General features: G+C 32.5%; 4 protein-coding genes across 7 annotated transcripts; 1 reads left to right on the forward strand and 3 right to left on the reverse strand.

Annotated features, from left to right (window-relative positions):
• Positions 1–104: 104 nt before the first annotated feature.
• Positions 105–3,490, reverse strand: ringer (tubulin polymerization-promoting protein ringmaker). The gene is made up of 4 exons (XM_015930891.3): positions 3,294–3,490; positions 874–1,182; positions 563–695; positions 105–483 (listed from the first exon to the last, which is right to left on the reverse strand). The coding sequence occupies exons 2-4, from the start codon at positions 1,173–1,175 to the stop codon at positions 301–303; spliced, it is 618 nt and encodes a 205-aa protein (XP_015786377.2). The 5' UTR covers positions 1,176–1,182; positions 3,294–3,490; the 3' UTR covers positions 105–300.
• Positions 3,491–4,439: 949 nt separating this feature from the next.
• Positions 4,440–6,606, reverse strand: BckdhB (Branched chain keto acid dehydrogenase E1 subunit beta). 3 transcript variants are annotated; one of them, XM_015930889.3, is made up of 4 exons: positions 6,468–6,606; positions 6,118–6,189; positions 5,567–6,063; positions 4,440–5,491 (listed from the first exon to the last, which is right to left on the reverse strand). In XM_015930889.3, exons 3-4 carry the CDS (start codon positions 5,982–5,984, stop codon positions 4,803–4,805), a joined length of 1,107 nt encoding a protein of 368 aa, XP_015786375.2. In that variant the 5' UTR covers positions 5,985–6,063; positions 6,118–6,189; positions 6,468–6,606; the 3' UTR covers positions 4,440–4,802. The 3 variants fall into 3 exon arrangements, with proteins under 3 accessions (XP_015786375.2, XP_015786373.2, XP_015786374.2); XM_015930887.3 differs by having other exon boundaries at positions 6,118–6,192; XM_015930888.3 differs by lacking the exon at positions 6,118–6,189.
• A 592-nt stretch (positions 6,607–7,198) lies between these two features.
• On the forward strand, positions 7,199–9,428 carry LOC107363600 (4-aminobutyrate aminotransferase, mitochondrial-like). The gene is made up of 2 exons (XM_015930845.3): positions 7,199–8,291; positions 8,412–9,428. The coding sequence occupies exons 1-2, from the start codon at positions 7,281–7,283 to the stop codon at positions 8,937–8,939; spliced, it is 1,539 nt and encodes a 512-aa protein (XP_015786331.2). The 5' UTR covers positions 7,199–7,280; the 3' UTR covers positions 8,940–9,428.
• On the reverse strand, positions 9,395–11,302 carry LOC107363601 (uncharacterized). Of its 2 annotated transcripts, none has more exons than XM_015930848.3 (3): positions 10,982–11,302; positions 10,668–10,838; positions 9,395–10,582 (listed from the first exon to the last, which is right to left on the reverse strand). In XM_015930848.3, exons 2-3 carry the CDS (start codon positions 10,722–10,724, stop codon positions 9,647–9,649), a joined length of 993 nt encoding a protein of 330 aa, XP_015786334.1. In that variant the 5' UTR covers positions 10,725–10,838; positions 10,982–11,302; the 3' UTR covers positions 9,395–9,646. The 2 variants fall into 2 exon arrangements, with proteins under 2 accessions (XP_015786334.1, XP_015786333.1); XM_015930847.3 differs by having other exon boundaries at positions 10,668–10,862.
• Positions 11,303–11,357: the final 55 nt, after the last annotated feature.

The following is an 11,357-nucleotide window of genomic DNA, read 5'->3' on the forward strand; positions in this document are numbered from 1 at the left end:
AACAAATCATTACAATCAGGAACCTTGAACAGAATGAACTTATATTTTTCAATAAGCAACTTATTTGATGAATAAGATAAACCATAAATCACTCCAATTCAGGGTTTATAATGAATATCAATCATAACTTTATTAAAATCAGAAACAGAATACAATCAAACAAGTTTGTAATGTAAAATTGTGAATAAATTGATCAACACAGAATTGGCAAAACAAAAACAAAAGTTACTAGGAATGCAATGATTCTTAATAGATTTATAAGTGACGATTGATTCAGGTATTGGTATCCATGAACATAATCTAATGAGCACTTTGCTCAACTACAGCCTCTTGGAAACCTTGAACATAACCAGTATCTTTAGGTGGATCTACACGTCCAATTTTACCTCGACCTTTACCAGTTTCGTCAAAGCGTTGCTTATGAGTTCCAGTGTATTTTGTGTGGTCAGTTAATCTCGCAACAGCGGCAGAACAAGCTGCAGTCTGGAAAAATAAGTAATTACAAACATAAAATTGTATTAATTTGTCTAAAACAGTTAAAGTAAAATGATAATCAACTTACTGTTGTCTTGGTTGTTGCTGGTGGTCCACTAGATGATAATTTTTGTTTAATTTCACTGACATCGATCTTCTTATTTTTAGCGATTTCTTCCAAAAATTTTACGTATTCCTTCAAATTTAACGCCTTTTTGGTTCTGTATTGTAATTATGAATTAATACATGAAAAATTACAATGATTAGGTTGAAATTTAGTGAAGTAAAAACTGTAAATCAGTAAAGGATCTAAAAGGGGTTGCTCTTAATAAGGAAAGGTTTTTAACAGGCCTTTAATAAGGTAGTCAAGATATTTAGGCGCTGAGTGACTGCACTTACTTGGCAATCTTTTTGAAATAAATGCCAGTGTCAACAGTTGTTATTTTTTTGCCATCAATAACCTTTGCTTGTTTGAACCATTTATCGCTATTTGACAGTGTAATTGCCTCTCCGGTACTTTTGGAATCGCCAAATTTGGCAAATGAACGAAAATTTGATTCAAATGGATTATCGGGTGAAGGTGAAGTTGATGTTACATTATTGTTATTATCAAGATTGGTTGGTGATGTTGGTGGGTTTGGAGATGGACTTAATTGTGCCTCTGATGATACAGAGATGGATCTAGAGTCCGCGTCAGTCATGATTCAACTGTAAAATTAAAAATAAAAAATTATTAACAAAATCATCTATGAAACTCTTGTCAATTAATCTACGAAGGATACACATTGATGGTTGACAATCTATTCTGGAAAATTTGTGCCAAATTCAATCTACACCTTTAATTTCATTTACTAACTAAAGACCTGAAATGAATATTAATAACAATAGTAAATGCTGAAAATTTTCCTATTACTGTCCATACAGCTGTATTAAACAACACATTACACTTAATTTTATTAATAATTTCATGCTTAGTTGACCATTGAACTCAATGTTAAATTTTCCAAAATTAAACATCACTCAACCCATTTTAACGGTAAATTCAAGTCTAATGTATCTTTTTGATTGTCTCTTTGTCTTTTCTGTATCAATATCATGATAAATACAAGACAAATGAACTGACATAAACATAATTAGGAACCAATACACCTTTAGTTTTAAACACATAGATTTGCTCATAGTTAATAACCTATTTATCTTTCATTGTGAATCGATCAACCCAAAAATGCATTACAAAATGGTTAGACATTGGTCAATGTGAGTAAAATCAATCGTAAACATTTATTTTCCCTTGAAAATCACAATTACTCATTCTAATAACATGTAATAGTCCATTCAATATTGATTATTCCAATGTAAACTAATTTCTGTAATTTCTATATTCCATTTCAAGATTAAATATAACAATATCATGAAGAAAAATAGTTGAGCCTACCAATGACCAAAATAGTACAGAAACCCAATAAGAAAAGGGCCAAGGTTAGAATCTAAATGCTCTGTAAATAACTAATCTCTATTAAGCTCATTTTCATAAAGCTTCATTGGTTGAAAAATGCAATCAAGTTGATAAGATCGATTAAGTTAAACGTCTGGAAGATCAACTTGAAAATGATTGAATTTCATTTCAATACTGAAATAGTAAATCATTTAAAACCAATTTTCTCAACCATTTACTATCAACAGGATGGGCATCAAGTAAACAAATCAAATCGCTAGGTAATAACCAATATATCCTAAAAATGTGCCATATCAAATCATCTGTGAATCAAGGCGACAAAAAGAGTTAAATAAAGATGTAAACACAAATTCAGAGACATGAACATCTTAATATGTTTACATGGAGCGATTGGTATCACTAATTGATAAGTTACACATGAATATGAATGTTTCAATGACAAGGCTTGAAAATGTTAAAAGCTTGCAAAGTCTAGTTCAGCAAATTATAAAGCAATCATCCAATACAATTAACCTGATTTTCTCGATCTGTATTTAACCACGTCATTGTTACATTATCATGTAACCAAGTCTATTACAAGTTGCGTGTCTATTCATGATCAAGACAACTAAAACAATTTGTATTCATAATCTATCATTCATCAACATTGTCAAATCAAAGTGACAACAACTGTGAAACCAATTTTTTTGGAGTAACTTGATAAGGTGGACTAAATTAAATTACAATAATCTAATTGAACAGCCAATGATTTGGCGCTCTTTTCTCGGTCTACCATTTGATTTGAATTGTAAAACCAACAGTCAATTGTAAAAACAGTTAATGTTTAAGAGCATCATTCAAGTATATTATTTTGACACCAAAAACTAATTACTTTTATGATTATTATTAAGATTTGAAGTATGATTGTTACTATGATTATTGCCAGTATTACCAATGATAAGTTTAATGTTCATCAATGAAATAAGAAGCAAATTGAGACAATCTGAGTAAACCCAATAATCTGATTGACTGTTACAATTATTGTAACAAAATCCTCTGAAATCTGAAAGAAATTTTCACGATTTCCAGTTGTTCGGAGCATCTTTAACATTGACTTGAACATTGAAACTAGGTCATGATGGTGATGAGGATGAACTAGGAAAAGGAATGAAAATGAAACCTTTTGACCAAATGGATGTTGAAGCAGATTTGACAAAAGTGTAATTTTATCATTTCAACTTGAAATGTAGATTGATTTGTAACTATTACTGTAACTGGTTGGACATAATTTCACCAAAAGGTAATTATGACCATTCAAAATGAAAGGGAAAAGGTTTAAAATTTTGAGATAATTTCTTGTTAATTAAAGATACTTTGCTCTTACGTTGTTAATGTTGGCTTTTTGTTGGCTTTCCGTTGTTGGCCCGTTTGATAGATCCAATTTTGAACAGTTTAAATAAAATCAAGTTGATTGAGATTATGTTTGACGATTCCAAAGATTTATCCCTTTTCCGTTCAAAGTAACATTCACTGGTTTTTAGGTAAAGGATGTTGGAGCTGAATATTGCATCAATTGAGATAACTTACCTTGTATTGGATTGTGCATTGAGACTGCTTAACGATCTTCCTCTCTCTCTCTCTTCATCTCATCTTTGTTTTTCCCTTTCTTTTACTCACACTTTCCCCTCTTTATCATCTCGCTGTAAACAAATCAATAAAATGAGTATAAACATTGAGATGATAATGAGAAAAATGGAGCATCAAAAGGGTAAAACCAAGGAAAACGATGAAACTATCGTTCAGTCTCAGAATGTATTTTATTTGGTAAAAATAATCAACATTGTTTCATGGTTTACAATTTTTATTACCAGTAAACGTTATTTACATTCACTTGTACTTACATGTAATGCTTGAACATTTTTTAAGCTTAGGAATTAAAAAAAGGGAAAATCTGTTTTGGATTCACTTTAGTCATTTTCAGTGGATTCAGTTTTGGGTGAATTTAGCCAATGCTTCTGATGATACGATCGAGTTGCGTTGGTTGAGGTGATTTGAAATTTTCATTTAATTGTTGAAGGGTTGAAGGATCAAAATCTTGGCGACACAATAAAACATAATAAACATATGAAAGGTAAATCCGAAGAATGGAACTTGTGAATGCGATTCCAAATGTTGGCGTTTCTGATGAATTCGTTGAGCCTTTTATGAGGTTAAATAAACTCGGACATGATAAATTGACTGTTTCATCTTGTTGACAATTTGTTTGATTGCTCAGTAAATTTACTGTTAACCAAAGTAAAAAAATGTAAAGAGTTTTGGTTAACTTCATCTTGTTGAATGATCACTGAGAGTTGAGCTTCAGCCATTTTGTTAAATTGTATCTATTTAAGCCCTTATTTTTCTGAAATAAATAGTTCATGGTAATGACATTGAATCTTAATTATGAGGAAAATTATTTAACCATGTTGTATTAATTGGATTACTGTTGATTGTGTAATTAGAAGGTAACTTTGTAACAATAATTGATACATTGTTTGGTATCGTAAATAAATTTATTTTGTTATGTTGGCATTGCTGTTTAGTTTTCAACAAAAAATATCTTGAGAAAATAGAAATCAATTATAAACAATGAAAATTCAACAAAATCCCCAATTAATTATTTTCTAGCTTACAAAAGTCTCCCGAACTCATGTGAGATGAAACTCGATTGTAGAAAATTTGATTCCATCAGTTTTAACAAAAATTTAAACAATAGTTTGAATATGCATTATAAAACATGATTGGTCATAGGATTGCCACTATTGCAAGGACTACTAATTAATCAGATTTTGGCACATAAATGGAAGCCAAAATAGACCAGTTAAAGGAACCATGGTACGAGTAAATCGATGTCTTAAAAGTTGATCAATTTTTTAAGCGCGTGAAGGCATCTCCATTTGTCTGGGATATAGAAAGGTTCATAAATGTGAGGAAATGGAGTATCAAAGCCAGTTACTCGACTTATTGGAGCTTCCAAGTGAAGAAAACATTCTTGTTGAATAGTGGCCGCAATCTCAGCGCCGAAACCTCCAGTCAATGGTGCTTCATGGGCAATCAATACTCTTCCTGTTTTCTTTACAGAGTTTCGGACAGTCTCACGGTCCCAAGGAACGATTGTCTGTAAATCAATTAATTCACACGAAATGTTTAAACTGTCTTGAGCCATTTGACAAACTTCATGTAAAACATGGACTTGAGTTCCCCATCCAATCAGTGTAACATCATCGCCTTCCACGACAACTTCAGCTTTTGATAAGGGTATTTTGTACTCTTTGATTGGTACTTGTTCAACTGCAGCTCGGTAAAGGATTTTCGGCTCAAAAAATATACAAGGATTCTTATCTTCAATACAACTCATTAATAGTCCTTTGGCTTGTATTGGCCCTCTTGGGATCACAATTTTTATTCCGGGAATATGAGCGAAAAATGATTCAACACTTTGAGAATGATATAAAGCTCCATGGCCTACAGCTCCACAAGGTGCACGAATAGTTAAAGCACCACAGTCAAATTGATTACCAGCACGATAACGAAACTTGCTTGCTGTATAAATGTTGAAAATATAAATTAATCAAGAGTATAGAGGTTTGTTATTTGAAAATACTTGTTAGACCTTACCTTCATTGAGAATTTGATCGAATGCTGGAAAAATGTAATCTGCAAATTGTATCTCTGCAATAGCAGTTGCTCCAGCTGCAGCTAATCCAATCCCGAATCCAACAATACCTTGTTCACATAAAGGAGTATTAAATACTCGTTCTTTCCCATGTTTATCTTGTAATCCGATTGTACAGCGAAAAACTCCACCAAAGGCAACATCTTCACCGAATATTAGAGCACTAGAATTATTAGTTAAGGCTAAATCTAAGGAGTTGTTGATTGCTTGAAATAAATTCATTCGATTGGTTTCTCCTTCAGAGGCAGCAACTGTATCAGGATAGTAATTGAAATGAGCAGAGTTCCGCACAATCAATCGAGAACCCATTTTTTGGCTCATTTGTAAAATACGCGGGGCAAAAACGCTCAGCATTTTCATCTTTTTAACTCCAAATACTTGTTGCAAAAAATCACTACGACACTATCTTGTCTCTCATCAATCACTGGAAAAATTAAAGCTGTAAAAATATGAAATTAGTTACAAGTTAGAAATCAGAGTATGATAAACTTACCACTTGACAAAAGCAATTTTATGATCAAATTTTCAAACTCGAATCATGATTCAAGATCACTAAGTTGATTAACTTCTTGGAAGGAAAAATAAATGAGAACTCTTGTTTAGAAAATAATCAACGTTGATTATAAATCTTTTTGACTTGTTAGTAAAAGACGGTGCCACAAATTAAACTAATCAAAACTTAATGTTTATGCTAAGAATATCGAAAATCTTAAAAGCACAGTTAAAATTGAAACTAGTTAGAAGTTGTGATTGATAATAACAAAAAAATGATTACGAATAAAACAATTGAACAGTTGTCAAGGAGTACAGAATAAGTTTAACGAGTCAGATTACAATACTTACTTTGAAGGAAATGTTGATAAAAAATGTATAAAATCTTTCAATTCTTCCAAAGCAATTAAAGAACAATCATTGATAACTTTACAATTAATAGTGAAAGTTAATTTTAATTTAAACAAGAAAAGTAAAGATTGATAGGAAAGATCCAATCTTTCAAATGTTTTTTTCCCAGGGGTCTCATAATAAGTGTGATAGTTTTTAGTCACTGCTATTATCAATAGTATCGATATTTGAAGTAACAACATTAAAGTTAATAATATTCAAACAGGTAATACTAATTTAAAAATATTGATTAAATCAACACTGATAAATGCCATTTAATCTTCATATCTCAACAATTTAAATTGGTTCACTGGTTCCATTATCGGCTTCTTCACAGTAACGATTAACAGCGTTTCTGATATCTTCCTCTAAATTAGCAAAGGTTTTCAAAATTTTGGCTTAAAACCGATATTCATTCCCAGCATATCTTGAATAGCCAAAATATTACCAACGCAGCCAAGCACCGATTCTAATTTTTGATATTTCCCAGATTTTCCAGTCAAAGCAAAATAAAATCTCCTTTACCAACAAAATCTTTGAGATTCATCAACAAAAATGAAGGTAGACAGAAAAATGAATGTATACCAAGGCTGTTGAGAATACGAGAAACTGGTTTATTACATTGAAAACATCACGAAATCTTTACTCTATATTTATTTTATTATTGTTCCCTGTTTCAATATTACTTCATTTACCAGTTTTCCTTTGATAATATAATTCTGAGACGGATAAAAGCAAACGTATAATTAAACTGGTTATTACAAAGCCAGTTCAATGGTTCGATCAAGTAACCTCATTGTGTTTGCTGCTGCAGCTAAACGTGCAACAAACTGTGATGGAAACCTTTTCGTCAACTTATTTCGCCGAGGTAAACACACAGCTACAGCAACAGCGACAAATGATGTTGACATAGTCAATGAACCTAAAGAGCCATTGATACGAACATCAACTGTTCCAGGACCAAAGTCGATTGAACTGATAAAAGAACTGAATACCATTCAATTGGCCAGTCCAATACAATTGTTCGTTGACTATGAATCATCTATCGGTAATTATTTATGTGATGCTGATGGGAATCTTTTCCTGGACATTTATTCACAAATATCATCCATTCCATTGGGTTACAATCACCCAGCTTTAATTGAAGCTCTTCGAGATCCAGCAAATACTTCTGCTTTCATCAATAGACCTGCTCTTGGTATTTTACCTCCAAAAGATCTAGTTGATAGACTTCGAGCTTCTTTACTTTCAGTCGCTCCACCAGGTTTGAACGAGGTACAAACAATGGCTTGTGGTTCTTGTTCAGTTGAAAATGCTATGAAAGCAGCCTTTTTCTGGTATCAAACCCGAATCCGTGACGGTCGAGAAGTGACGCGAGAAGAGATGGATTCGTGTTTAGCCAACCAGTATCCTGGATCACCATATCTTACCATATTGTCTTTTAAACATGGATTTCACGGACGAACTTTTGGAGCTTTAAGTTGTACTCATTCCAAATATATTCATAAATTGGATGTCCCTTCGTTCGATTGGCCCATTGCTCCTTTTCCAATCTATAGATATCCGTTAGAAGATAATGAGCGTGAAAACAAAGCCACAGATGACCAATGTCTTGAAGAAATCCAAGATTTGATCGAGAGATTCAATAGAAAAGGTCGCCCAGTTGCTGGACTCATTGTTGAACCGATTCAAGGGGAAGGAGGAGATAATCATGGCTCTAAATATTTCTTTAACCAACTACAAAAGATTGCCAAGTCTCAGCAGGTTGTTTTTATTTGTGATGAGGTAATTTTCACAATTTTTTGCTCCTTCTACCTATTAACGATTTTATATTGCTCTTGTGTCACACTACAATGTAATAATTTCACTTCAGTTATTAATGGTATGATTTATCCATCGATACAGGTTCAAACTGGATGTGGGCCTACCGGTAAGTTTTGGGCTCATGAACATTGGGAACTCGATAATCCACCAGATATAGTTACATTCAGTAAGAAAATGTTGACTGGAGGTTATTTCTACAAAGCACATCTTCGACCAGATCAAGGTTTTCGAATATTTAATACTTGGCTTGGAGATCCATCGAAATTAGCTCTCCTTGAACGAGTAATTAAGGTTATCAAAAGAGATAATTTACTCGAGTCGGTCAAAGAAACTGGAAAAGAAATGTTGAAAGGATTGAAGGAAGCTGAAACTCGTTTCCCTGGCTTGGTATCACGATCACGAGGAGTGGGAACCTTTTGCGCTATTGATTTTGTAACACCTGAATTGAGGAATGAAGTGATTAAACGTCTGCACCTCAAAGGTATCCATTGTGGGGGATCAGGAGCCGCTGCTCTAAGAGTTAGAACAACACTTACGTTTAACAAAAATCACAACGATATCTTCATTGATCGATTACACAACGTTTTGGCTGAGTTGAACAATAGCTGAACCAACAAGATGGTGATAAAAAGATATCAACATGTTTAACCACGAGAACCAGGAATGTCATGTAATCATATGTTTAGTTTATTTCTCATTTTTGTCTCATTGTCTTTTGGAGACCTCTATTATTGTGAAGCTCACATTAATTACGTCTTCCTTTAGCTTATTACTAAAGCTAATAGTGATCAAATATTCCGATTTGATTTCATGTATAACAGAACATTTGAAAGCATCAATATCTTGAGAAAAGTACCATACTTACACATATGAAAACCGTTGAGAGATAAAAACGAAAAATCTGAACATGTTGCTTTTTAATACAATTATTGACAATGTATCAAGCTGATCAAAAATATTAATGTTGTTATTGCTCTTGTTAAATATTAACGATCATAAAATGTGTACAAATTTTTGCCAGCTGGAATAAAGTGAGGAAATGTTAGGTATTGTTTCAAATCGTCTAAACCAATTAAAAAATATTTATTGATAAGTTTACACATAATTGTGCAAGTTAATTTTAATTTAAGCAAGAAAAGTGTGAACTTTTCCAGTGGTTCCCTAATAAGTATGATAGTTTTTAGTCAATACTGTTGTCAATAGTATCGATATTTTAAGTAACAACATTAAAGTTAATAATATTCAAACAGGTAATACTATTTTGTAAATATTAAATTAACACTGATAAATACCATTTAAGCTTCATATTTCAACAATTAAATTGGTTCACTGGTTCCATTATCGACTTCTTCACAGTAACGATTAACAGCGTTTCTGATATCTTCCTCTAAATTAGCAAAGGTTTTCAAAAATTTTGGCTTAAAACCGATATTCATTCCCAGCATATCTTGAATAACCAGGATATTACCATCGCAGCTATTACCGGCACCAATGCTAATTGTTGGTATTTTCACAGATTTGGTGATCTGTGCAGCCACAGAAGGTTCGGTTAATTCAATTACCATAGAGAAGCAGCCAGCGTTTTCCAGATCTTTAGCTTGTTGTAATAAACGATTTAGTGCTTTCTCATTTTTACCCTGAATTCTGAAACCACCATAAGAATGGACAGCTTGTGGTTGCAATCCAATATGACCCATTACTGGTACTCCTGATGCCACCAAGAATTCAATTTGTTTACATAAAACTTCGGAAGCACCTTCAATTTTGACAGCTTCGGCTCCAGCTGCTACCAAAGTGGCCACATTAGCGCAAGATACCTCTAGACTGGGTCCAAAACTCATGAAAGGCATATCTGCTACCAAAAGCGGACGTTTTATTGCCCCAGCAACACACTCAACATGATATTTAATATGATCTAACGTTACTGATAGAGTATTTGATTTTCCTTGCATAACGTGACCAGCTGAATCACCGACCAGAACAATATCGACATTGGTTCTTTCCAAAATTGAAGCAAACGTGTAATCATAACAAGTTAAACATTTTATTCGTTTGCCTTTCTCCTTCATTGACACAATATCAATTGTTCGCACCTTTTTCCTACCAATAGCAGCATCGCTAACTGCATAGCCAACAACGGCCTTTTTTGGCACATCGAGGTTACTTTTATTAGAACTGCTCTTGCTATCACTCGATGACAATCTATGTAAACTTGGTGTAACAGTGGGTTTTAAGAGTTGGCCATTTTTGATCTAAAAAAGTAAAATAATAAAAATGAATAAGATTAAGGTAAATTTTCAATAAATTTGAAACATGACGATTAATGATCGCACTTACATATGAATGGGCAAATGATTTTCCATTAAAAAGCGAGAAATACAATTTTCGTAACATGAATTCACAAAAAATCAACAAAACTATTTCAAGTTTTATCAACAATATCTTTTCTTCAACTGATGATTTAAGACGTGAATCGGACGAGTCCAGACAATTGGATATCTTAAATTACTATTTTCATGAAGTAGATATTTCCTAGTTGTGTTATAATCAATATTGCACATATGGGAAAATTTAAACAATGAAAAAATTAAGGTTGCTATCGATACAATCAATCGAATCTCAATTTTTCATCCAATGATAGAATAACTTACCTTATGATGAATTTTCTCCTTAATTATCTAGATGATCAAACTTGACTCATAAATTTTAGAATCAATAAATTGAATAGACTTGAATTCAAGGAAACAGGCAATTCTTTGCAAAAATCAACGTTGGCAATATTTTTTTACTGGTTTAAATAAATTGATGTTTCCAATTCAAATGGTAAATACAGAACGAGTTTAAGTAGATTGATCAAAAGAATTTAGTTTGATGGTTTGATGTGTTGAATTGGGATTGGGATTAAATTTCATGAACATGCATTAATTGATCACATTTGAAACGAAAGTTAATTTAGTAACAATTTGTATGAAGAAAAAATTTGAAACTGTTTTTCAGGGACCTTATAGTAATTACGATTAGTTGGTG

The sequence above is a fragment of the Tetranychus urticae genome, chromosome 2 (assembly GCF_039701765.1).
Source record: "Tetranychus urticae isolate SD_2017Ah chromosome 2, NJAU_TeUrti_SD_1.0, whole genome shotgun sequence".
Lineage (NCBI taxonomy): Eukaryota > Metazoa > Arthropoda > Arachnida > Trombidiformes > Tetranychidae > Tetranychus > Tetranychus urticae.

Bases quoted from the DNA above. Each gene is read 5' to 3' on its own strand.
- ringer (XM_015930891.3), bottom strand. From the start codon at position 1,175: ATGACTGACGCGGACTCTAGATCCATCTCTGTATCATCAGAGGCACAA. The intron at 696-873 runs GTAAGTGCAGTC...ATTACAATACAG, and splicing joins TATTTCAAAAAGATTGCCAA to AACCAAAAAGGCGTTAAATT. The intron at 484-562 runs GTAAGTTGATTA...TTATTTTTCCAG, and splicing joins CAGCAACAACCAAGACAACA to ACTGCAGCTTGTTCTGCCGC.
- BckdhB (XM_015930888.3), bottom strand. From the start codon at position 5,984: ATGAAAATGCTGAGCGTTTTTGCCCCGCGTATTTTACAAATGAGCCAA. The intron at 5,492-5,566 runs GTAAGGTCTAAC...ACATTTATACAG, and splicing joins CGATCAAATTCTCAATGAAG to CAAGCAAGTTTCGTTATCGT.
- LOC107363600 (XM_015930845.3), top strand. From the start codon at position 7,281: ATGGTTCGATCAAGTAACCTCATTGTGTTTGCTGCTGCAGCTAAACGT. The intron at 8,292-8,411 runs GTAATTTTCACA...CCATCGATACAG, and splicing joins TTGTTTTTATTTGTGATGAG to GTTCAAACTGGATGTGGGCC.
- LOC107363601 (XM_015930848.3), bottom strand. From the start codon at position 10,724: ATGTTACGAAAATTGTATTTCTCGCTTTTTAATGGAAAATCATTTGCC. The intron at 10,583-10,667 runs GTAAGTGCGATC...TTACTTTTTTAG, and splicing joins AATCATTTGCCCATTCATAT to ATCAAAAATGGCCAACTCTT.